Below are 27,987 nucleotides of genomic sequence, written 5' to 3' on the forward strand. Positions count from 1 at the left end.
CGTCCAACAGATCACTGACAACATCTATCTGCAAGGTCACTTTCCACACATTCAATCGTGCAAGCAGGTTGAGTTAAAGCAACTGAGCCAGAAAAAAAAACATGCTCTAGGGTTTGTGGCCTCAATGCAAAACTTGGCACAGCGTTCAGCCTTTATGTCTGGGGTCCGGCCTGGGGGGTGACTGAGCCACAAGGACAGCCATTGCTTCACACTTTAAATGTCATTTAGGGGATGGAATATAACGACTGTCGAGACGTTGGCAAGGGGCCACCCAGTAGGAGCTTCTGATGCATGAATCAAAGTGACAGGCTGTGTCCTCTTTCTCCCATCCACCATCATGGTGGCTGTCTATAGCAGACAAGGCGCTCAAAGAAGTCCTTCAACGCTGATGCTGATAATCAACAAGTCTGTGTGTGATGAAGTGCTGTTGATGTCTTGAGCTGAAATAAGTCCCAAGGAAGACCCTGGCAACCTAGTCATGGTGGCTGACAGCTGTCAAAGAGAATGGCCATCAGCCAACAGAAAGTAAGCCGCAGTCACAGCTCCGTCATCGGTTCCCTACTGATTACCATTAATAGAAACAGATGAACCAGAGTTTGGTGAGCCTGAGGGTATTTATGTGAATAAGTGATGGGGGGAATTTGTGTCCAGTGTGTATCTGTGCATGTGTTTATCAGTTTAGAAACTCGTCGGAAAAGGAGATCAAAGTAAGCTACTTAGTCGAGAATCAATGAGGACAATGGTGGATTCCAGAGAGCAAACGTTGATGCGGCATTGGTGTGTGCATGTGTGCCTATGCAAATAGTAGTCTGTATTATATTAAGCTGCTTCCATATGTTTCTTTGTTGGACTCTGTTGTGCCGTCAGTGTGAACACGGAGTTAGACAATATGGACCATACTTCACACTTTGACTCGATTACACCAGCCAACAGCTATGGCCTATTGAGTGACTCATATTCACCCTGATGGGCTTAAACCCGGCTTTACAACCAAATAGTCTATGTACTCCAGTGACGTTGCCTTGTATTGTAGTCGAGTGGCACTGTGCCAAAAACTATCCTCCCCATCCACCGATCTTGCAACCGAATTTGTGTGGTGGGGGGAGTGGCACACAGCAGAAAGAGCAATCAACTCTGGCTGGATGAAACTGAGCATATACAGGAGCTGATAATTATTTCAGAGCACACATCTCATGGGGGCTTTTGTTACACATTTTTTCCCCAGCCTATTTATTAGCCCACTCGCACTCGTTGCTGGTCTGTTCTTTACAAGCCACCAAATCAATACTTTCCAAAGTGCAGCCTTGCGGAGGGAAATAAAGCGAGGGAGAAAGAGGAAGGCAGGTACACACACTTTTCTCCCAACAGATTGTTTGTTCAATAATGAACTGCAAGAAAAAGGGGAAACAACCAGTAGTGATTACAGGCCTGCTGTGCGTGGTCACTTTCATTAAACACAGATCAACAAAACAAGCAACCCTCTCCCTCCCCCTCTGTTACACCACTGTTGCAGGCCAACTTCATTGTATGCCCACTTCAGGGAAATAGGCACCTGGCTCCCAGCTAGCGTTCACACATGCAAGGACCTAAGGGAATAAAGCTTTAATATGATATTCCAAAATGTGTGAATACACGAGAGATCACATTGTGTAATAGAATAGCCATGCTGAGTTTGGGATAAGCACCAGCATAAGGACATTTTCTTGTGTGTGCTTGCACTAAATGTATTCCTAATTCAACTGCATGCCAATTAGAGTAGTAAATGAACCACTAAAGATAACAACATGCCATGGTGTTGTCCTAGATTTCTCCCAATAAAAAATAGCCCAACTATCTTCTTGATACCGGTGAATGGGGCACATGTAGCCTATCAGAGAACCAGCCTCGTCTTGCTGAAACCTAAGTTCTGATGCTCTCTCCGCCCTTATCTCTACATATTAGCGCAGTACTTCTCTATATCAACGCGGTTGTTTCTTGTGCCGAAAAAAAGTGCTGCTACACTGATTGAAACAGGAAGGTGCAAACTGTTGATCATCGTAATCCCTTCAGTGAATGAGTAAAAGCTTTGTTTTCTTTTTTTCTTCAAACTGAGATTGTTGGCGGTAGACTGAACTGCGTAGCAACCCCCCAGTGCATAAACGCCCCCGCCCCACCACACACACACACACACACACACACACACACACACACACACACACACACACACACACACACACACACACACACACACACACACACACACACACACACACACACACACACACACACACACACACACACTCGGCGTGCCTCACAAGAGATCAATTCGTCAGAGTCCCAGTAACAGTGAACAAAAGAGACAGAGAGAGCCAGATTCACTAGATTAACAGGGATTTCTCCCTCCTCCCCAAGCCAGAGCATTTGTGAGCGGAAGTGTGGCAGCGGAACAAACCCCTCACTTGAGTCAGCGAGACGTGCACAGTTTTGAAATGGAGTCCTTCAATCCCCAACTTCTAATAGAAGAGGAGAGCGAGAGACGGAGGGAGGGAGGTTTAGGGGTAGAGTCAGCGATGGAAGGAAAAGATAAAGGATAAAAAAAGGAAAGAGAGACGGAGAGCTGGTTGGATACACAATGCAAGAGGAGTATGGATCCCAGTCAAGTAATTGAGATTGGGTCTACGTATATTTTGATGCATAAATAAAACAGCAACATGTGTCCAGGTCAGGGAAAGACACAGCGAGACAGCAAAGTGTCTGACGAGAGGTGCAATGTGGGAAAGGGTGGCAAAAGGGCTTAAAGTGCAACGACACCATTAGCATGTTTGAAGAGACTTGAACACAGGTTAGCGTGATTGCCTCTCATTTCCATACATATTGAGGCGTACCGTTGTGCTCTGGAGGGCTGCGGTCATTGAAGTCTGATACACTGGAGTGGCACTGGGAGGGCTTAAAGGTTTGCCTTGCATCGCTAAGCCCTCATCCTCTATTTGCATATAACTTCCCTAAACCCTCGGCTTGAGCCCACACCCACAACATAAACAGACACAGAATTCGGATGGAGTCTCTACAAAGTATGAGTGACAAAAAAGTTTTCCTGGAAGTTCATCCTCATTGTAACCGACAAACCCATTTCTGTTTTAAAATTAATTTCTGGAATTGATTTCTACGTATGCCTGTTAGCCCTCTGTTGGGAACAGCTTATCCATATCACTCACAGAGACAGCTATAACACCACTTTATAATATCATCATATTGGTGCTGCTTGAGTGCAATATTTATTTGCAGGGGAGGCATGCCTGAAGGAATTTGTGAGTGTTTCCTTCACACTCAAACTCAGAGCGGCGGAGTTGCCATGCTTTGCTTTATGTCACCAAAGCGCCCACCGGTAACACCTCAATCCCTCTGGAGTGGCTTAAACCCAATATGAGCCACTTCAAACACCTGCTTTTGATGTGTGTGTGTGTGTGTGTGTGCGTGTGTGCGTACATGCATGCGTGCGTGCGTGCGTGTACAGGCGTGTGTGCGCAAGAGTGAAGGTACACTCAAGTGTATTTTATTGCTTGGACAAGGTGATGATGATGATTCATCTTTGAAAATGAAGAGAGACTAGTCCCTCTGTTTCTTACATCACACCTCTGATTCTCTTGTGAAACAAATCTCTTTGAGAGCAGGTTTTGGTAGCTCTACAAAGGGATATTTATGTAAGATCAGTTGTCTTTTTTTAGTCGACTGTGGAATCAACATCAAAAAAAGAGCGAGCAAAATAGAAGATTTGAAACATCTCTATTCCCTCTCCATGTCTTTCCCCTTGCCTGTACCAATGGTCTTTACCAGCTGCATCCTGAGAACATGTTTTATGTAATAGAAAGGTGATTATCTGACAAGTGCTACTTACATTTATGCTAGCTTTTGTTTTTAGATTTGAGTGGCTGTCAACTTATAATGAGATTCACAAGAACGGGTGACTTTGAGAAGTCCCTGTTCTGAGTGTGCATGTCATGTGCTGTATACCGAGGCAACGTGTTGTGTTCTGTTGGTGCTTGAGTGTCATTGGCTGAGACAGTATGACAGTCTACTTGTCAAGCACAATGACAAGAGAGCCCTGTAAGGTGCTTGCATCATTGGCAGAAAACAACATGACGGGCAAATAAATAGAGAAAGGATAGACTGACTGGGGAGGAAATCACAAGAGCAGACAAAGGATGCTAACTGTCTTACATGATTAGGATTATTGCTGAGTGCAATCATAAAGTGCATTATGGACATTATTTTGAGACCAATAATGACACCATATGGTTTGTATCTAGGGTAAATATTGCCATCTGACATAATGTTTTTTTCTAGATATGATTCGGTTGACAACTGCAGTCACAACATTTAACTGTTAAAAGAGAGAGAGAGCTGATGTCTTTTGTGTTGCCTCTACCCCTTCATTCACCTCCATAAATTCACATAGATGTCGAGAGTGGTTGGTGGTGGTTGAGCTAGCATCAGGTTGAATGAGGCTGTTTTCTTGACAACTTTTCATGCCCGATGCCTTTCAGCTTATCCTACTCCTCTCCTGTATATAGTCACAGCCCAGACAATGAAGCATGGCACTGCTCCTATTGATTAGCTTACACAGTAATTAAGAAAACACATGTGTCTTGTCCCTTTGTGTCTTCCTTGCTTCAACTGTTGTTTTCACGGAATGTTTCTTTTCAACACACTGAATGTCTTTTTTTTCTCTCTCTCTCCCGGTCCAGGCACATTCAGATGTATGTCCGTGCTTCACCAACATCAACCAAATACATACTGTATGTATTGAATTGCAAAAGCAAAAATAATGTGTTCTTCAAATAGCAATAATAAGGTATTAATAAGAATTCTGTTATCATGGATAGTATAGTGACATCAGTGATTTTGAAAATGGTCATCAACTGTTTGCTTTGCTCTTCGTGGAACTATTGCTGAGATCCTAAAAAGCATAAAACAAATGTGCTACTTTCACCAATAATCCGCTGTGAGCCTTATTTTTCGCAAATTTCAACTCAGTCACCTGTAAACGTTAAAATGATGCATTCTCGTGGTATTTGGGTAGGAGTAGAAAACCACAATTTGTTAACTATCCAGCGTTTGATTTGATTTGTGAATGAAAATCATTAAAAATATTGGCTTTGCCAGGGTATATCTCAGAGTGTTTGGTCAAACGTCTCTGCAGCAGAGTGGCAGCAGGACGCAAATCTGAGCCAATAGGGTCAAGAGCCCACTTTTTAAGTCCTGAAATAGAGCCAGAGTGGACAGCTCTGTGTTTAAAACGCATATTAACTAGTGTATGGCCAAATTGTCTCCACATGAGACAACTAACACTCAGAGCATTTATCATAATATGCTTAGCGTTGTCTCGGGCCACAATGCTGGTGGTTTTTCAGACTGGCCCCAATTCTGACAACCCTACCTCCAGTGAGACACTATAATGTACTGAGGAGTTTTTGAGGTCACAGCCCGTGCATCAGAGCTACGATTACTTAAGTTTGAAAAGTTTGGACAATGAAATGAAATCAATGCCCTAGCTTTTTTGACAAATGCTGGATTCAGCATTTCAGAGTAAAAGTCAATTGAGAAAATTACCTTTTAGAATGAAATTCAAGTAGGAAAATGATGTTACTCTCATCTACTGTTAGTGTGTACTGTACACACATGCTTGCACACAGACAGACAGACAGACAGACAGACAGACAGACAGACAGACAGACAGACAGACAGACACCCCCACCCACCCCCACCCACACACACACACACACACACACACACACACACACACACACACACACACACACACACACACACACACACACACACACACACACACACACACACACACACACACACTTATTCTCTCTTGGTCTCCACTGTCTCCCATAATTGCAGCTATTTCCCTTTTCAACTTTCTGACAGGTCCTGTCATTAAGACTGAATTTTACCTTTGACAGGGCAATTGCTAGTGTGCTGTTCACCTTATGCTATGAGAACCATGTACTGTATACAGGCTGAAGACAAAGGACCATATTCTTCACATTGTCAGACTTCTTCTGAACTAGTTAGTTAAAGGTTATACAGGTGCAGTGGAAAGCAACAGTACAAACCACTATGACTATATCCAGTTTTGAAGCCGAAGCAAATGGATGGAGTAATCTTAATACATACCACATTACTTTGGGTTCAGAGGAAACCTAAGCCTTTACAAAAAAACGTTTTTTGAAGAGGGTATGCACATATAGACTTTTTCAACTGGCAAACTAATTTAATACATCACATTTTTATAGCGCTTTTCCCAGTGCTCAAAGACACCTCACAAAAGCTAAACAAAACAAACAGACAAAATGTAACGTTTAAAGGTTAAAAGCAAGGGTGAAAAGGTGTGTTTTTAGGGCTGTTTTGAAGGATGACAGAGTGTTGGTATTGCGGATGTCGTTGGGGAGGGCATTCCAGAGGGTGGCTGCAGCAAAGGCTCTGTCTCCCCAGGACCGGAAGTTGGTCCTGATGGGGTGGAGGAGGTTGGCATCTGAGGACCTGAGACAGCGGGTAGGGGTATGGCGGTGGAGAAGGTCCGAGAGGTAGGGGGGGGGGGGGGGGCAGGTTGTTGAGGGCTTTGAAGGTGAACATTAGAAGGTAACCTATTAATATAACGTCCACCTTACATTTCAGTAGTGGCAACTAACGGTACTCATTGGCTTGGTACTCAAGGTACTTTCATTTGACTCAATTAGCGTCAAACTATTCACTAGTTGGACAATACCAATAATCCAGTGTTGTGTTGCTGACATTTTAATTTGCGATGCAATGCCAAGTGGCAGGCAGCATCAATTTCATCCTCCATTTGTCTTCTGCATCCAGCCTTGAGAGAAAGAGATAAAGACAGATGGAAAAAGGAAGAACACTAGAGTGACACCCCTTCCCATGAGGAGAACTTGCAACTCCATCAGAGCACTTGGTAATGAGTGGACTCCTGTGGGGAATTCTCCAAATGGACTAATTTGTAATTGATTCAGTGCATTAATTACCGGCCTGGTTACGCCCGTGTCATGGTTAATATTGTGTCGATCTGACGAGGCTGGGAGGCTGGGGGGCTCGCCTGCGTTGGGACTGTTGGAGTGAGGCAGCCATTATTCAATTATGCCGCACGTATCGGAGACGAGGCAAGTCTTAATCCGAGAGTAATCACTTCCCCTCGCTCCCCTTACTATGAGCTGGTGTGTGTGTGTGTGTGTGTGTGTGTGTGTGTGTGTGTGTGTGTGTGTGTCACACCCATGGTTAGCTCCTTAATCAGGCCATGGGAACCAAATCCCTCCTGGTGTTGTAAAGTTATCTGGCAGTAAAATAAAATGATGTGCTGTAATGAAAGTTTACAATGGTTTCTGCGGCGGCATTTTACAATGGATTAGTGATATGTGTGCTTATCTCAGTTTTCATGTGTGACTTATTTTGTCGTCTGTTTGGTGTCCTTTGTTTGTGGTACTGGTAGAGTGTGTCCAATGCTTCTTTACATTTCTTCTGTATCCCTTTTAGGAGCTATTTCACAAAGCTAGTAATTTAGATCACTCTTATTGACAAACATAATAACCCCTTGAACAGACAGTATCGAACTCAGTGTTTGCATCATGTTCTGCTATTTACGCGCATTTTTTGGATGCTGTCACTTTGTATGTAAGTGTATTAAAACAAATAACATTGACACATTTGAGGATTAACAATTGACAAATGTGTACATCATAGTTCTAGACTTTAAATGCTGTTCAAAGATTAAGGACATAAGAGGAGAAAGGCACCAGGCCTCATGGGTAAACTCCCGACAGAAGCGAAGGCACAAATACCTTCATTTGCAGAGGCACTTAAGTATGATTGGTTAAGAACTGGTTCCCTCTTTGAAGATATCTACAACAATATACTGTAAACCGTGCCAACCAATGTGTGTGTATGTGTGTGTTCAGCTAAAGGGACACTGAGACTTTGTTCACTTGTTCAGCTACATAGGAAATTCAACTTGGAAATCGATTTTTCTGGATTGATGCGATTTAAAAAGTTTTCTTCCTACTTTACCTCAACTTGATAAATGATGATAAATGATTTAAGATTGTTCATACCTGGTAAGTATGACTCAGTTTGACCTCCTCATGTTTACTGCACACTTTAAAAATACATCGTACATCTCGCAAAGTGCTGTCTATGTGACTCATCAGTAGCAGACCGTGTGTTCTTTTTTACTTACAAAACAAGTGGAGAGTACACACTGTTCACTCCCTTTTCCCACTTTTAAGTTCAGCAACAGTGTGTTTTCAGCCCTGAGCAAGGAGAGGAGATAAAATAGAGGACTCTTTCTCTCCCTAACAGTTGATTATATTCTGCTTTGATCTACTGCGGCCATCCCTTCACCAAGAGTCTGGACCAAGCACAACCCAAAAAAACAACACCCACGGCCCTGGAGTAGCTAGACTACATTGTGCCCTTTAATGCATATTTCAGTGTAGCAATTTAAAGAGAAGACACTTTGAATCATATACTCTATAGTGCACATTTATGTACTATTTGGACAAGGTATTTTAACACAGAAACGTTATCTGGCATCTCCGGAAACCTTAAAGCTAAAGTGAGTAACTTTTTCATATGAGTGTCGGTTTCATTCACGCGATAGCCAAACAAGTTGACACAACGTTGATTAAGCCTATCAGCTCCACAAAACTCTCTCTGTATTTATCAGTATGGCAGCGTTTACAAAACTGATGTCACCCCCCTACACTGGTACAGGAGCTCAGAAAAAATCCCAAGAAACGCTCAAGAAATGTTTCAGTCGTACAGCAGAAGGTACAAAATCCATGCGCGATCACGGAACAGAAGTTATGCACTGTAGCTTTAAGGGGATTTCTGCAGGGGCCTTGAGAGGGTCCCTCAAGGGAACTTTCAGTTTGTGTAAATTATTGCACCCCCTTTGGACAAAAGCAGTAGTGTTTTTACTACGCCAGCTGTAGTTACTGGTTGAGCATACCTATGACAAAGGCATGAGGAAAATCTATATTAAAATAGCATTATTTGCACTGATGGTCTTGTTTGCTGTTACATGTCATTTGTGATCATCAGAGGAAAACGTAGATTGTTTCAGAAATATTTAAAAGTTTCTCGTGACATCTTTGATAAGACCCTAAAAAAATGTACTTCTGTATTGCAAATGATAAGGTTTACCAGAATTACTTTTGCCTTTTTGGCTGCAATTAAATGAATAACCAATCACCATTTGGAGGTGCAGCTGGTCTTAAGACTATCAAATTAGACTTCTAGTCAGACACATTAGTACAGGGAGGTTGTCATACGGCAGGTCTGTTACTTCAGTCCACCACTAGTACCCCTGTGAGACTGTTAAGTGTTGCTGTGGGGGAGCCTCGGCCACGCTTAATGGCCCTAACAGCATTATAAGCTAATAAAGGTTGATGGGCCTCGCGACTCCATAAATTTAGGCGGACAGGAGAAGAAGAAAAAGCAGTGGCTGAGTAAAGGTAAGGTTTAAGTCTGGGAATTTCTGGATTTTTTGTTTTGCACCATGGCACAGACTGTAGATGGATTATGGTATAGTTGTTATACAAATATAACAAAGTTGCTTCATCTGTTCATCTGTTAAAGTCTTGTAATGCAAACGTATGTTATTTTGATGTTCCACAATCCTAAGTCCTGTTTCAATCGTAACATGTTTGCCAGCAAAACTGTTTATGAAAAGGAAAAAAAAATAATACTATGTTTGTAGTTCAAGTTGTTGAGAGATCAATGATGACAACTGCTAAGGTGCTTTTTGTTGAGGATTTCCATGGGCTTCTTGAATGTTATACGCAGGAATACTGTAAACTATTTGCTGTATTGAAAGACTTGCATCTAAACATTAAAAGAGAACACCTTAGCATTTGTCACAGAGAGTAAATAGACAATTGTTAACCAAATTGTAACTTACATTGTGTTATGCAAATGAAGCTGCTACTGAAGCCCAGCGATCAGTGTCTCATTTTCCCAGTATTTTGTATACATTTTACACAAGTAGAAAATACATTGAACAGCAGCTACCATCAAGAGTATCAAAATCCAAACAACAGACAAAGACTATTTGGACAACATCAATGCGGATAAAGACGATGGAAGTATACAGTAAACTTGCAAAGAATGTGACAGGATGTAAAATCTCTCTACCGAAAAATGACTAAATGATTCCCTCGTTGTATCTTGTCTCGTCTAAATGAAGTGATGCCCAAATAAATCAGGTGAAGGAGTGGAATAGAAATAGGTGATGTGGCCTCATATTCTGACCACAGAGGAAATCTTTGAAAATTGAAGACAAAGGGCTTTCTCTCTCTACAGGGAACCAAGGAATACGCTTTTTGACCCACTTGGTTGGCCTCTCTCTCTCTCTCTCTCTCTCTCTCTCTCTCTCTCTCTCTCTCTCTCTCTCTCTCTCTCTCTCTCTCTCTCTCTCTCTCTCTCTCTCTCTCTCTCTCTCTCTCTCTCTCTCTCTCTCTCTCTCTCTCTCTCACACACACACACAACACAAAGCAACAGAGCAGCTGTATCGAGCCCCTTTGAGTTTTATTTGGCAGCCAGACCTATCAGCATTCCTAAGAATTAAACAAACCCAGATAGCACTCATGTTTAATTAAGATGCTGAAGTGTTATGGCAGCATTAAAGCAGAACACTTTGAACTGATGGGACTCTGTGAGTGCCGCTTGCAAATCACGGTCATCAATAAAATAAAAATGACAATTTGCATTTGTGCAAATCAAGCTCACAGAATATAAAGGGACTTCTAAATACTGAAAAGTGAAGACAAATGCCAGTGCAGTGATGTCTCAGAAGTGTTGTTCAAATGCCTTGAAAACGTTTCACATTGTGAACTGTTAAAAAAAGTAAAACTGTTAAAACTTACTATAAAAATAAATATATATTGTTATGTGTTGTTATTATGAATTAGGAACTATTTACAATATGGTTGTGTGTGAAAAGTGCCTTTGAGCATGCAACCTCACTTTTCTCTAATACCTTATTTTATTTGGCTCGTCAAAGCAGGGGAAGCTGAGGTCAAGCTAATATTATCAATTATGTCTGTGCTCCATTTAAATGTCCCTGTGTGCCAGGCCATTTAGCCAGCATACAAGTAACCTGGATCTTGGAACTAACACACCTTTGTATAATGCAGCCCTCATTACTGTTATAAATTACACACATTAAAATGAATTCTATGCTCAGTAAAAAAAAACAATTGTGTGTGTGTGTGTGTGTGTGTGTGTGTGCGTGTGTGCGTGCGTGCGTGCGTGTGTGCGTGTGTGTGTGTGTGTGTGTGTGTGTGTACTCACATGTGTTTAATTGTTTTAATGACAGCTCCTCTATGAGAACCTACAGTGCAATATGAGAAAGAAGTCAGAGCAATTTTCACCTCCCAGATAGCGGTGCGTAGAACTAGACAAAAGGCCTAAGAAATTACAGAAGAAATCACTGGTACATTAGATAAAAGACAGGAAGGCTCACATGGGTGGAGCTGGCACCGTTAAATCACAAAGCTTTTTTTTCACGGTAAAAGCTGCTATTACACTAAAAGACACTGTCTTTTTTTTCTAATTCTCTATCTTGGTCGTTACCAAATGTTTTTCTTTTTCCATACACTCCCTCTCTACTCCTTTGCATATGCTTTGCCGTCCCTTTTATCTACATGGTGTCAATGTCAAGCAATGGGGATATTATCTGCATAGAGGACTATTATCGCCTCGTTGAGCAATTAAGTTATTCTCTCATCTATGAGGAAGAATCGGAACCCTTTTTGAAATACGTTTCCTCCCCCACCACCTCAGTCACGCCTGTGTCTTGCGTTCTAATGTGAGGATGCTTTAGTTTCCTTGTGTGTTTCCCACTCGGATCACAGCAGTACTTTTGGAGGACAGATAGTAGGAACAATGGGGTCTCCCGTCACAGCCTTTGTCTTTATTTCAATCAGGGGTAATGACGCCCTTATTTGACCCCCCCAGCCCAGCCCTAACAAGTCATGCCTATACACTTGATTGATCAAAAAAAGTGAAGGACGCTGAAACAAAAGCCATTCTGATGTTAGACAAGCTAAGCAACATTATTGCTGTGTAGAACATACAAAGGTGGGCGGGATTTATCAAGGAGGTCTATGAAAAGGGTATGGTAAAAAAACAAAAAATTAACGACTTGATAAGAAATCCAGACCGTAATTGAAATAGCAAATGTGTTGTCTGGCATCGTCTAGACTCTAGTATACCTTGCCGTGGTTTTGGAGTATAGCCTCATCTCAAAAATAAATATCCTGTTACACACAAGTTAAAACGTGTACATATAATAAATTAACATGAGCCATGAATTAATATATAGGCTTTAGAGTTAGTTAACACATTAACTTGAGCTTTGTCCAGCCACTAGGACATTTAACCGACTGATGGACTGATTGATTATATTAACCTCATCACTCCTGTTGCAGGCTTTATGTTTGTAATAAAAGGGTTGGTTATTAGAATCTGAGTCAGTCAGCATAAAGGTGTGTGTGAAGAAGGGGTTGTGGATTGGACTGAGGGAATTAAAAGTGCATTGCATGTCTATTTTAATGCAATACTACGATGCAGCCTGCACCCTCGGGACTTCAGGATAACTGCAGAGCTGAACATTTTGAAATCAAATTATATTGGAAGGACAGACAGTGCACCAGAAAGCAGGAAACGGTGAGTGTAAAATGAAAAATAACCGAGTAAAAAGGAAACAACAAAAGGGGGGGAGGGGGTGCTATTCAGTCGTCTATTATAATCAGTGTTGCAATATAGGTGGATAGTGATCTATGATTGCAGCACCAGAGTTGGTGTTGGAAGATGATGAAGTAAGATAGTGTGATTGGTGACACTAGGGTGAAATTAGGAGGCCCATAAACAGCAATGAGCCAGCACTCAGCCCGAGAGCAAGCTGACTCACCAACTTTGTCTCTCTCATCATCCGGTGTCCTTTGGCATGGAGTGGTCCTAAAAAGCTAATGACTCGATGTGTCGAAGCCTATAAGACGGAGAATTGACCTTGTATCCTGACAGACAAATGGAGAGCCCGTACTTCTTTCATTTCCAGTACCCTGTATGCCATTATTCTAAAAGAGGCTAACATGAATCACACATCTTTTATTGAAATGCTGTTAAACCCCTAATGGCAGGATAGTTTTAAGCACTCTTAGACAAGAGGGCAAGATATTTTGAACTGAAGAGGGCCAAAGTCCTTTCCCAACTGTGTGTGTTTGGCATTAGTTTTTATTATTCATCATTACAAAAAAGTAACACAAGTTCCTGAGTTGATCTGTCCATATTCTAATCCTAATAGCTCTCTTCTTCAGATGTGGATGTACAGTAGTCAAATGTTGGCACCTACACATTTTTACAAAGTTACAACAACAAACTTATTTTGATATAATTCTTTACTGAGATAAATATACTCCCTGTCTTGTATCTCAAAAAATCATCTTGTATTTTTAAGATCAGTGTGCATGGTGCAGCATGTTCATTGCGATGAGTGTGGGTGGGACACAGAGTAAGACAAAAAGGCCAACAGCCAGGGACATAAAGTGCTACTTTGCTCGTCTTTGACACTTTGTTTTCATCCCTTTCCAAGTTAATTTAGCTTTCATGGGTCAGTAGCCCTGACCGCCACACCCTCCGAGGTTACCCTCCACCAATCAGCCGACCCCATCTCTCCCCCGGCTATTTATTCCCCAAACCCACTGGTGAAATTGGCTGAGGGCTAATCAACATTTAGCTCCTCCGAGTGTGTTATTACACAGCAATTGATGGATGGTACAATTATACCCTGTGTCACTTAGCTAAATGGCTATGTAATCCTAATGAGTTTTTATTCAAACACTGAGACTACTTGGCGCAAGGATAGCTGGGTGTGGGGGTGGAAAGGAATGGAGGAATGGAAACACAAAAGGAAGACACAAAAAAGAGAGGGAGAAATAAAAAAAATAATTAAAGAAGGAAAGAGGGAGGGATTGTGGGCGAATGAGATAATGAGTTCACTGTGTTGATCTTGTTGGCAGGAAAACTTTTTAGGAGAGATATTAGAATTCACCTTCCATCATAAGACCTGTGAATAACATTTGTGTTTTTTATTTTCCATAGCCGTGGCCATCCCCAGCCATAACCAAGTGTTTTGGTTGACTTGCCATTATTTTCCATAGCCCCACCTTAAATATATTTAAGTTGCAAGATGCAAATATAATAAAGGTTGTAGCTGAACTTGACACGGGAGTTTGCAATATTGACAGGTTCAATCCAAGAAAGTCCCGTCCTGCCTTTGAAACACGTCAGAAATAGATTAAACGATGTAAAATATGAACAAGCCAGACTTTTCTGGCTTGTTAATTATAAGATGCAAATTTAACATATATATTTCCCATGGACTAATTAACTATATAACATACTGTTATTCATTATTTGTAAGACCATTACAATGTCTAATGTGGCATGGATAATGTGGCAGTCAATATTTTAAAGTGAAACACTGGATAACACTGAATATACAGTGGAAAAGGGAAATTCAGCTTGGCCATTTATATCAGGGAAACATCAAAAGCCACCATATTAATTCCATCAAATGCAAACAAATGCTCATGAGGCAGATCAGCTGATTTCTGTCATATCAGACAATTTAGACTTAGTAGTAGAGACAGAAAGGGACAGCTAGGGCGATAAAACAATGACGATTATATGATGACCTTGACGATACATGGGCCAAATTGCACATACACACATGCTATGGGTCACAAGGTTGCTAGTTTCAACCCGTGGTCAGCTGGGAAAATATGAACGGAGAATGTGAATCGGGAGACTAATCACAGTAAAAATGACAGTTTACGGGCCATTAAGTTAGAGCAGTGAATTAATTAAGAGTAAGTAGATGGTTTACTTTCACATAATTTAATTTGGGATATAATGATGTATAGGTGCAATTGTAGATATGTATAATGAACATTGCCACTAGTTAGCATTGAAGCTACAGATATTGTCAATGGACATTTACACTAGTAAGGTGTTACCTTTTGTTATTAAGTTGATATATCAGGTTACAGTCAAAGGAAGTCATTGGAGGAGAGGTGTGTCTCAGTAATGGCTTATGTTTCATAAATACAAGTTCAGTTTAAGTCAGTATTATTATGCATAGACTCACTGGCATAGATTGAAAGTGTGTGTGTGTGTGTGTGTGTGTGTGTGTGTGTGTGTGTGTGTGTGTGTGTGTGTGTGTGTGTGTGTGTCTGTGTGTGTGTGTGTGTGTGCGTGCGTGTGTGTGTGTGTGTGTGTGTGTGTGTTAGGGGTAGGGGACTAAATCAAGCCAGAGAGGATTAGATGTGCTGGTGGCTGTTTTACATAAAGTGCTGTTAACAATAGGGTGTTGTTAATGAGGAGGATAGTGTCTGGTTCTAGCAGAACTGTGTATTCTCTGGGCATCTCAGACTTAGCACCAGCCATCGTTGAAAATAACTCCCTCTTCCAAGTCACATCGGATGGAAATTGATTTTGATTCTCCCGAGAAGTTTGTGGAAATCATTAACCTTTTTTTTTTGGCATGCTGCAGTGGGAGGCAGATATGAAGTTTGAGCATCTGAGAAGCAGTGCTCTGTAACGATAAGCACTATCACTTCTGGGTGTGTGTGTGTGTGTGTGTGTGTCTGTGTGGGTGTGTGTGTATGTGTGTACACAGTGTAGTGAGAAAGTCTCATGCATTCACTGCACGGTGTACTCCACGACCGATCTTTTTAAACTTGCCCCAATGCAGTTGCATGATCTGAGCATATGTTTTCACAGATGTCAGAAGAAACACAGTCCTAGTGTAAATGTCCTTCAAATGACTGGAAGCTATGGTTGATGTTGCTGATCTGTATTTTTTATAGGTCTGTGACTGTCCGTCTCTCTTTCAAACTGCAGACTTTCAATCCCAACCATTTGCTGATTTCTGTCCAACATGCTTTCCAGCCAGACAATTATTTTGTTACTCAAAGACAACATATCCTTTCCAGGCATTTCAACATAGAATGTGTTTTTCCTCAAAGCTTAGAAACAGCATACAGTAGAGACAAGCACCCCCCAAAAAAACTGATTGATAGAAATTGTATCTAGGTGGTAAAACAAATACATATTAGAAAGCCTTACCTGAATGGTTGCCTTATGCGATACTTTGTAATACAAATTTAGAATTTGCAAAGACACTACAAGACATGAAACACTTCTATCTATATATTTTTCTACCCTCTGACTCTCAAGCAATCTACGTATATTTGACACTTGCGCCTTTTCAAGACAATGTATCATTTTAGCAAGGGCAACTCTCAGTTCAGTAACCTCAAATGATTAGCTTCACTGTGGATGTGATGGGTCTGCTGCTTTAGCCAAGGTGACACACACACACACACACACACACACACACACACACACGGACAGACATGGTATAGAAATACCACACATACATGTCATCAACCTCTGACTGTCATCCATTGCTTCTTTTTCCTGCTAAAGGCTTGATAATCATTAATTTTGAGGAGCTTGTGTCCCCTGTATCTCACACACTTTCTCACACACACAATGACAAGCAATCCATTTGGTGACTGTTGCAGGCGAGAGAGAAAAAAAAAGATGGTCACAAGATCCACGTGAAATACTGCCATTAGGCAGACACTGAAGAAGAATACTGAGTTTTATTGGTAATAGTAAAATACCACACAAGAAGGATCACAACCTGGAGCTGACTTAAAGGTCTTACAGTGGATTTGATTCTAATACAGACTTCTCTCTGAATACGACTGTATATATGATGAAAAGTCAGGGGAAAGGAATGTGAAAAAAAGATACCGAAAATCATCTCACATATCAGTGAAGAAACTATATCTAGGGTCTCTTCCATTATTATTCTTTTGTCTGCTAAAGCGTGCTCCTCCTCTCTGCTGTCTAGCTTTCAAACTAGTTCCTGGTCAAACTCTTTCACCCCACATTTTCTCTCTCCAAGATTTCTCCACAGGATTTTTTCGTTCTCTCAGTGGTGTCACTTCCCCAGCCCACACTGTCCTTCCTCATGTCAAATTAAAGTGATGGAAATGAACTTGAGGGGACGCTAATTGCAATTGTCAATCCAATCTAGGTCGGCCCTGAAAGACAGGGGCTCCCTCCACTTCATCAGTCTTCATTAATATTGAAGGAGTTTTGCCGAGGAGCAAGGGGCCAACCTAATCTGCACTCATCCAACGGTGCATCAACAATTAGGAAGCTGGGGAGGGCACCAATGGCGCCTGAGGGACAAATATTCCAGTCCAAAAGAAATATGAAGAAAGACGTCAGGAGAAGGGAAAGGAGTTCGGGAATAGATGCTGCTTTGAAATACTGTGGGAAATAGCCTGTCAATGAAACTTCATATGGAGCTGTTGACCTATGGTAGTCTGCATATGCATGACCCATCAAGTGATAATGGAATAGATGGCAGTATTAATGGCAATGGCTGATGTAGGGTTTACACAATAAATTCCCATTTTTCCTCTACATAACTTTACATTTTCATGCAAGCAGAGTTATCAAAATAAAACAAAAATAAAATCAATCGGCGTTTCTTTTATTTTGTCCAACACTTCAACAATCCTTCACTGTCACAACCATTACGTGCCTCTTTCCATCATCCTTGCACGCCTAAATTGCAAATGAATTGCCAATATATTTCTGACAGTCGCCCGAAGGCAGCGCAATGTTAATTTGTTAGGTGGACTCAGTCACAATTTATGAACCAGCAATCAGTCTGTCACTGCGAGCTCAGCCTACAGTTTGGAGGCAAGGCATATCAAAACAAAACCTGTGAGGTATAGGAAAGATGGACTGGTGATAATTCATGCATTTATGACCCTGCCACACACTAACACACACACACACACACACACACACACACACACACACACACACACACACACACACACACACACGCACACACACACACACACACACACACACACACACACACACCAAATATAATAAAAGTCTAGGGTGTCAGAGCGAAGGACAAGTGGCCTCTTGCATAGTCTCTGTGAGTAAAAGAAAACCTGAGCTACAGCTTTCTATAGTCTTCATCAAAACATCCCTCTTTGTATAATGTCTAGTAGCCAACACTGTCTGAACTCAGACCTACTGCACTCTAGCTTTCCAATGGCCCTAAATGCTCTTTTCAAAACACTTGTATTGCGTCTCTTATGTCAGAAATATCATTATTTAAGTGTGTGTGTGTGGGGCGGGGGGGACCCTGCATAGAGGCAGGACATTTTTGCTGCCAATATGTATAGGTCCCTTTACATACACAAATATTGTACAACACAGATTAAGCAGATTGGTTTTCCTTATATTCACTTGTGACCTTGTGAAAACAACATGTTGTTTGCTCACGTTGGTGACCAGCTCTCTTTATTCTCCATTCACCCTTTACCTGAAGGCTGTCTTGCTCACTGGTGCACTCACTGTGCTTTCCATCTGGTACACATCACTATTGCAGCTGGGAATGTTTTTGAACAAGCTTTAACCCTTGTAGGGCTAAGTGCACACTTCACACAAGTGTCATTGAGGGCCACATTTAGCAGACCACCGTCCCCATTTTCCTACAAACCCCCATTCAGTTCATGGCCATTAAGCATGAACACTTCAAAATAAATGAAAAGACAAATCTAACCATGCAGCTTCTACCTTTGTCACTTAAAACCCTTCATTTCACGAGCCAAAGGAAATTACGAATTCCTCTACAGTGCGATGCAACCCTGTACTAAAAAAACGTCCTTATATCAATTGTAAGGTTTTTGTGGTGTGGTTAATATTTGCCTCATGCCAGTGGTCCATTTTTAGGCTACAGATAGTGATTTGAATTGGGCAGCACTACACATACTGAAATATATGTAAAGGTTTTTAAAATAAAAAATGCCTTGCAGAAAGATAGGAAAAATTGACTGTTGATCGATTGTATCTGGAAGCCAAGAAGTGCATACCATACAATGTGAACAGGTCCTTAGTTTCATTTGGATTTTCTCTAGCCTCTTCTGACACTTATCACACAACGCCTGGCGGAAATGTTACATGTTTCCATTTGTATCAGATAATTCCATAATTTATTGGCAACTATCGGGAGAGAGATGGGGGAGTCAGTGAATTTGCACTGGGCTGGTAAAGCAATCCGATCAGCGCATTAATATTGACGGGGAAATTACATGTTTACTAATGGTTCCAATGGCAAGACAAACAATCCAATCTGACGGCATATAGCAGAGAGTTACAACTGAGACTGGGAAGAGGGGAGGAGGAGGGGGTAAAAAAATTAATATTTCATAACGCACAGACCCGTTTACGAGTGCACGCAAGAAAGTGACACGAGGGAGAAGAGAGACGCCAAAGTCTGTGTGTTTGCTTTCCTCTTGTGTCCCATTCACAAAGAGCGAACGTCACACCGGAGTTGTCATCTCCAATTCTTAATGTGCATTCACTCAGTGTGCAAATGTATGTTCTGCCTACAATGCAAGAGAGAGAGAGAGAGAGAGAGAGAGAGAGAGAGAGAGAGAGAGAGAGAGAGAGAGAGAGAGAGAGAGATGCAAAGTGATGAGAATATGGATTTAGGAGTATTTTAAACATTGACAATGTTGGTTTAAATGTGCTTAGAAGAAGAAAGCCTCGGCGCTGGAACGCAGTTATTAATCACAGTGCGAGCGTTGATTCATCTGTCGTGGAGGCAGTTTGGAAGATGGACTCTATTTACTGCTAAAGCTGTTTGAGGGGCTTTGGGAGGCAGCCATCAATCTTTTGGCTATCTTGAAGAGAAGGAGCAAATGCACAGGCATCAGTTTCAATCACCTGCCGGAGACAGGTGGTGTGGTTAGCTGCCGCACAATAGTTTTCCCTTCACTCGTTCCCTTCTTCTCTACATCAAGGTGAAGTTTCCCGCCCCTCCCCACCTCTGGGGAACCATGTTATTAAAGTACTTTATCATAATAATAATAATAACCTCCTAAAAATACACACTGCACCCTGCACTCTTGCTCCCTTGCTGTTTGACACCCTATGTTCCTAATTAGCATCTTCAATTAACCCATGTTAATTGCCAAGCGTGGAAAGGTGGAGGAACCTGGCAAGTTGCCGCCACAGGGAGCCTTTTTTCTAAATGAGTGGTGGTGTAATATAGAAACAGGTAAAGAGGGGATTGTAGTCAAAATCATCTTTAACCTCGGCATGCAATGCATTGCCTTTATGTATTATTAGAACGGCGTATGAGACATGTTTGAAGGCAATCCAAAGAGTGAGAGTGAATGTTGTTTTGATTTACAGATCAGTTCTGTGTAGTTAAACAACAATCACACTTGGTTTATGAGCGGCCTCCCTTCCCCCCAACCATCTTTTTTCATTGAGTCAGTGGGGCCTATTACCCCTGCAGAGGTCTAATGGTAGCACACTACAATCCATTGCTTCCTCTCTCTCTTAATATCCTCTTGGTTTGATTTTGCATCACGGGGGTTGTCACTGTGGCTCTGCACAATGTAGAACACCTAATGACTCGGTTTTACTTTGCTGCTTTAATCTATCTTGATCTCGTGGCCCATACCAACTAAATACACAGCAGAAGATGAGCTACCCCGCTACTTCTACCTGACGTTAACAAATCATGTTTCCATATTAACCAAATCATCCCTGTAAGGAGCTTAATGTGAAAACACAGTTTGCCTTGTATTGGGACTCTGCAAAGCCTCCATAGCCAAGTTCCCTCGCACAGCAATACGGGTACATTAATGCAGTCAGCACTTTATAAAGCACTACACCAGGGGAGCTATCCCGGGCCGGCCCCCCAGATAGACTGGAATCAATTGGAGTTGAATGGCTTTAGCAGTGCAGCCAGAATGGTCTAGGGTGATGTTCTTGAGAAGTGGAAGGCCAACAAGGATCAACAGTAACAGCTGATTTCACCAAAAATAAAATGAAATGTCTATCTACTGCACATTTTACTAGAGTAACTTCTCTTGCTTCCCTCTGGCCTTTCATTAACACACTATTACTGCTATGGCCCCTTAAGGACGGGGGCCTGTCATTGCCTGTCATCACCTGACACAGTTTCTGTGTGTGTATGCATGTGTCCTTCAAACCAAAATTGAAGTAGGCATTCATGTGAGCAATTCCAGCTCAGCTCTCTCACCCAAACAACGTACACTTCCACAGCAACTGAGCACAACATTTACCTCAGGCTACTCTCATTAAATGTGGAGTCAGCAGTCCTGGAGAAAGCTTTTTGTCAAAATCCTTTTTTGTCAAAATCAGTGAATATCTCCTCATGATCCGCTACCTGTCCGTACTGTGTGTGTGCTACAAAATAAATCTGGTGTTAATACACAACCTATGCGCTGTAAACTTGTTTGTAAACAACGAGTATTGGGGGGAGTAAAGTAGCCCACTGTAGCTAGCAACATGCCCATTTACAATGCCTAGGCTGTGTATTAACACTGGATTTATTTTCAGCGCACCCACAGTACAGACAGGTAGCGGAATGTGAGGAGATAATAAATAGATTTTGCAGATAGAAGTGATATCGACAACAAGCAATCTCCAGAAACGCTGACTCCACCTTTAATTTTTCCTAGACAGCCTGGTATGTTTTGGTTGGCTCGCATGTTAAGTTTAGGGATACAATTATTTGAAAAAATTGCTCACAAATGATGGGGACATTTTCTGAAAGATAGAAATGCATGTTCAATGCCGCAGCCACTTGTCCTGCTCTGTCTGTGAAATGTGCTCAACCAAAAGGGAGATTAGACGGATCAAGTTATTTGGATTTTGATTACGCCTCCTCAGGCCTTCAATGGTGTGACCGTAATCAGACAATTATGAGAAGAGAAACGGCCTGAATAACCTTGATTAGCAGTGGTGATAGATTGGAAGGGATAACAGCACAGCGCATTCTGTGGCCAGCAAGTACAGATCTCAGAACAGTGACAACAATGTTCACGCTGAACTTTTTACTCAGATTTACAACTGTAGATTATTACTTGAATAAACAAAGTGAGCTGTGGATGCAGGAACAACACATTCCATGCAACTGCTATTATATTGTATCATTAGATTATAACAATTAATTAATGAATGCAAAAAGGAGGATTTTACTGCGGAGTTGGTTGAGGTTGAGCTCCATTTTGAAGAATGTGGTACAAGACTGCAAATAATAATTGTTGTTTTCATTTTCCATTAGTAACTGGATTGTTTGTTGTGCATACACTCAGACATATACATAATTACCATCACAATTACTCAGGGTCACAATAGTTTAAGTATTTTAAAATGTTTTTAGAACAAAATAATATGAATGTATTATCGGACTTATTGTTTATATGCTTTGAAATATTGTGGAATAGAACAGTAAATTAGCATGAGAAGAAAATACTACAATAAAAGTACCTCAAATGTATACTTGATTACAGTACTTGCGCACATTTATTTATTTATTTATTTATTATTCTTTCGGACAATTCCACACAATACACAATTTTCTCTTGCAAATATTCATACATCATACTTTGTGTTGTCCGAAGGGAGACGGAAGAAGCCAAAGGCTTATCAGGTCCCGCCCCCATTTTCATCAAATTCGGATTCAGATACACAGATTACTGTTACAAAATAAAAATAAAACAAACAAAAAACATTATTTTTTATATATATATAGCTATATATGCATATATATTAGTGGTGGGCCGTTATCGGCGTTAACGTGCTGCGTTAACGCCAGACTCTTATCGGCGATAAAAAAAATATCGCCGTTAATCTCTTATTCCACCTCCTGTTCGGCTCAGGGAGCCAGTCATTTGTACAGTTCAGCTTAGACTCGGCCGTAATGCTGCTGCACACACACACACACACACACACACACACACACACACACACACACACACACACACACACACACACACACACACACACACGCTGCATGTCAGAGACGAGGGGCGAAGCTTCTCTCACACACCCGCCGCTCTCTCTCTCTCCATCACTTGCCCACGACACAATCGGGTATTGGAACGCAGGGTGGGTGTGTGTGGCCACCGGTCGCCACGTGACTATAAGTTTCCAAGTTTTAAACACTTCTATCTCTTCAACGTCACCGTACCCGAATCCTAAATATCCCCATAGCAGACGCTATATTTCATCGGGGGGAAAACTTTGTTTTGCGCCACAGTTCGACTCGGCCGTAATGCTGCTGCACACACACACACAGACACAGACACAGGCACACACACACGCTGCATGGCAGAGACGAGGGGCGCTACCAAAAAGACGAGAGGAGCGGTTGGAGCAGTTGGAGAGTTTAGAGACACATGCGCGCACATTTATTTACATAAAATCGCAATCGCAGTCACTTGTGCAGTTATGTAAAATGTTTCACTAAGGAAAATGACAGAAAAAGTAACGCACAGTGACTTTGATGAGTAACTTTAATCTGATTACTGGTTTGGAGATAGTAACGGGTTAGATTACTCGTTACTGAAAAAAGAGGTCCGATGCCGGTAACGCGTTACTATGTAACATCTTGTTGAACATTATTTATTTTCATCACCAATTATCATAGTAGAACAGCTTCCTCAAGCAGTTTGTGATGCATGTTGGAAACAGGAGATAAGCCCCTGGTCTGATGCGCCACCTGGCTTGAGAAACACGTTCTCAAAGACTTACTTTGAGTCATTATTTAGGAGCACACACATATTATGAATGAATTCAAATGAGCCATTTTAATCTAGATTAATCTAGATTAAAAAAATTAATCTATGCCCACCTCTAATATATATATATATATACACACACACATATATATATACTTTTTTTTTAAGAATCTGCAGTCCAATACACAGTCAATTTTAATCTAATTGCTTCAGCTTTAAAATCAGTTCAGCACAGTTCAGTTTTTCTGTGACAATGCCAAGTGTATAAAGTGTGAAGTGGCCTTGTATTTGGCCTGTTCCATTACTAAACTGGTAGTCTAAACACTTCTGCAAAAGTATTCCAAAACAAGTCTGTCTGCTGGCCTGTATTATTTGTTACAACATTGTAATGAAAGTGACATTGACATTGTGCTCAGGTTATTAGTCTGTAATTTTCAATAATTTTTGAAACATAATTTGCTTTGAAATTGCGGCTACATGTAATTAGCTTCATTCCACCACTTATACTGTACATATACAAATACATTTCACAGCCAGTTCTTCTGTGTCCTAGTTTTTCCTACTCACCCGGAGGAAGTTGAGGTCCCGACTGCGGTCGATGCTTGTGATCTCAAGGTTCCCCATCACCACTTCACAGTTCTCGTAGTATTTCCTCAGGGTGCGGTACTGCTGCTCCAGGTCCGACAGCGTGCTCAGCTTGTTCTCAGTACCAGCACACACTAGGAATAATAAAGAGACAGGGACAGAGTGTTAAGACAGCTAATACAGCTATACAGATATAGGTATTATGGATTTGCATTGCAGTCACATGTATACATGGTCCCACTTTGTTCATCCAAAACGTTTTGACTGAGAAAACAGGTTGAACATTGACCATAAATGAGCAGTACTGGTCAGTTGATAGGATTGTCTTGTGACGTGAATGTAAGATTTAAAGGTGCAACGAGGAACTATTGAATATTTCTGAAACAGTCAAATTTTTCCCCTGATGATCATACATTGTAACAGCAAACGAGACCATCAGTGCAAAGAATGCCATTTTGTATATAGTTTTTCTTAATGCCTTTGTCATGGGCAGGCTATGTCATGGGTACGCTCACCCAGGAACAACAGCTGGCGTAGTAAAAACACTACTGCTTTTCTCCACAGGGGCTGCAAGAACTAACACAAACTGAAGATTCCTCTGAGCACCATAAAAGACAACCAACACAAATATTTTTTTTGTAGGTATATCACATTAAAAAAGAGCACGTGTGTGTTTGTATGTGCCAGAACTGCGGTACAAAAATGATTAAAAGAAAATTGAATCTAAACATGAGCCATTGAGCCGGAGCACCTGCCTGCTCAGCTGGCCCGGTGATGTAAGACTAGGAAGTCACCGGACCACACTGCACCCCAACCTCACCTCAAGCCCTCGGGGCACACAGAGCACACGCAGCCTCTTCAGCAGTTAGCCGGGCCGCTCACTTGACAAGTAATTAAACCGACCCATTTCCACCCATCACACACCTTGCCCCCCACCCCTACACACACACACACACACACACACACACACACACACACACCTTCCTCCGATGACAAAAGCCATCTGCCCAATCAACTGTTACTTTCCAGTGTAGCATGAAAGACACAAACGCACATACACACGCACACTCACACACAAACAGACCTACACACACACACCACCACAACTTTTTTACTCATTGGTTTATAACCCAGGATGAGAGTCTTCCTTATTGTTGGTCCGTTGTTTCGTTCTGTAAATACCAGTCCCTGTGTTTTTAGTTATTTATTAATGTACACAAACACACACGTACACGCACACACACACACACACACACACACACACACACACACACACACACACACACACACACACACACACACACACACACACACACACACACACACACACACACACACACACACACACACACACACACACACACACACACACACACACACACACACACACAAACACAGACATACTGAGAGTGTACATAAGCAGATCAATCCAAAAGCCTTTGTGGAATCGGACTAGCGTGGAAATCCAGACCCATATCTAGAACGATAGAGGGTCTGGCCACGATCCTCCTACTTGTGCGTTTCAAATGCCACTGCACGCAATTGGATAGCACTACAACCAATCAGAGCAATGAACAAGGTGACGTATTAAGCCCCATTCGTTTAACGAAAAGCGGGATTAACTGTTGGATTAAACTTTTGCCGTGGTCAGTCGTCAAAACAGAACATTCCTCTTACTTGCTAATGAAAGATTTGAGTGCCGTCTTCCAAATCGTAAAGTGTCGAGGCCAAAGCCGTCTCAAACTCAAACAACATATCCGCAGCCATTTTTGATGTTTACTATCACGGCTTCGACGGATCACTGTCCTCATCCGGTTACATCCGCCCCAGAGCACCATACATAGGGCTCTGGCCCGCCCATATCAGATAGAACCAATTGAAACGTAGCTCAGGATTTCTTGACATATTTAATGAGCTTCAATGGAGAGTGTCCAGACCAACAAGCGCAGCAAATTTAATTTGCCAGTGCCTAGTGGCAGGTCTGGATTTCCAGGCTAGAATCGGACAGCTTTGTGTACAAACTAAAAACAACAATCAACCAACCCTGTGGAACTTAATTTAAACACAGGCCACAGCAGTACGTTCCTTAACTGCCTTTATCCAAGCAGATTTTGTGAAGCTGCTGAATTGCGGGCCAACGTAGAACAATCCGGACACTTTGCGTTTGTCTTATTGAAGCACTACAATTTACTTTCATTGGTATTCTCCCCCCTGCGCCCCCTTAAAGACACAGAGGAGCCATCATTGTGACAGAGGGGGTGACAGGTCCTTCCCTGAGTCTTGTCACACTGTCACCCATGAGCTGTTACCTCTCTCTCCAAACACCTCCACCCTGGATGGATCTCCTCTGGCGCTTTGCATTTTAATCCAACATCTCACACACACCCTGCTATACGCCATATACCAGCCTTTATATACAATACAGCCCCCCCCAACAATTCAACCTGGATGTTTGTCCTCTACCCTCTTCGCAATAGCAATAAACTAAGCCAAACTCATTTACCCTTTATCTCTGCACAGGCGCTATGTGGCAAACATCTTTCAATTGTATTTCCTATTTACTCCCTATCATTACACCACGGATACATATGGGGAAAAAAAGAGGATTTAGTCTCGACTCTCGAGGCAACATGAGCTGTAAAAGACAAATGGGATTGGGTTTAAAACACCATCTAAGCAGATATTAGATAAGTGGAACTGTTCTGATGTGAACGTGGACAATACCCCTTATATGAGCTTTGCTTGTGATTAGCTGCGAATGCACATAGCATAACGTAGCTGCTCAGGAATGATATATGGCAGACTGGGGTGTTTTCAATAACAGTTAGCGTGGGCTTTGAGAGGAGCGAGGTGGAGGGTAGGGGAGGGTCATAAAGTGAGGATAGGTGTAATAAACTGTTATTGCACCCTTGGGGCAGGGCGCTGAGATCAGGAGGGAAAAGGGGGCATTGTGGCATGTGATTTGTGGCAGAAATTTACTTTTTTCATACCCATTTGCTTCCTCAAGTGTGCCTTCAGTGAGCCCGCTGACTTTTAAAAAAACCTGTCTGGAGCTATCTGTGAAGTCTATATGTTTATTTTTTTTTTCATATGTGATTTTTTATTTTATTGAAACGCTATGAAATCCAATAGCTCAGCATGAGCCTGACTGCCAAGTGAACCCCAACAAATCCATCTGTGCTGTGCGCTGTGGCATACATAGACCGAGTGTGAACTGTTGCCTGCAGTTTGCTGCAAATGCTTAGCCATCCATACTAGGTTGATACGTTTTCATGTTTGTGAATGAACATTGGAAGGCTGTAAATAACACACCACAGAATGTATTTTTCCCTGCCTCAAATCTCTTTTGTCTCCATTCTCAATATGTTAAATCTGAGCCTGGATATCACAGTTAAAGGGTATACTTCAAAAAGACAGTCTCTGCCCTTTAAACTGGTGCGGCCCTGCCTGGCCCCGGGGAAGACAAAACCCGTAAGACAATAAGTCGTCGGCTGTTTAACATACTGCCTAGGATGCAGGAATAGACATGCGAGAATGGATGAATCTTCATATTGTTTAAAAAACATACGGCTGTTCTGTAAAGGAGAATCCATCTTATCTGTTTGATGGATTTCACTTCCCCGCCACATTTAAAGCTGAGAATACCAATGCCATTCTATGTTTCTGTTCCTGGTGT

General features: G+C 41.8%; 1 protein-coding gene across 1 annotated transcript in view; it reads right to left on the bottom strand.

Annotated features, from left to right (window-relative positions):
• erbb4b (erb-b2 receptor tyrosine kinase 4b) overlaps window positions 1-27,987 on the bottom strand; it is a gene marked incomplete at its 3' end in the record, with an annotated part of 297,976 nt that overhangs the window by 119,984 nt on the left and 150,005 nt on the right. Inside the window, exon 2 of the mRNA XM_080038662.1 lies at window positions 24,294-24,445. Coding sequence (XP_079894788.1) covers window positions 24,294-24,445 — 152 coding nt within the window. The remainder of the gene's footprint in view (window positions 1-24,293; window positions 24,446-27,987) is intronic.

This window comes from Ammodytes marinus, assembly GCF_949987685.1.
Source record: "Ammodytes marinus genome assembly, chromosome: 12".
Classification (NCBI taxonomy): domain Eukaryota; kingdom Metazoa; phylum Chordata; class Actinopteri; order Uranoscopiformes; family Ammodytidae; genus Ammodytes; species Ammodytes marinus.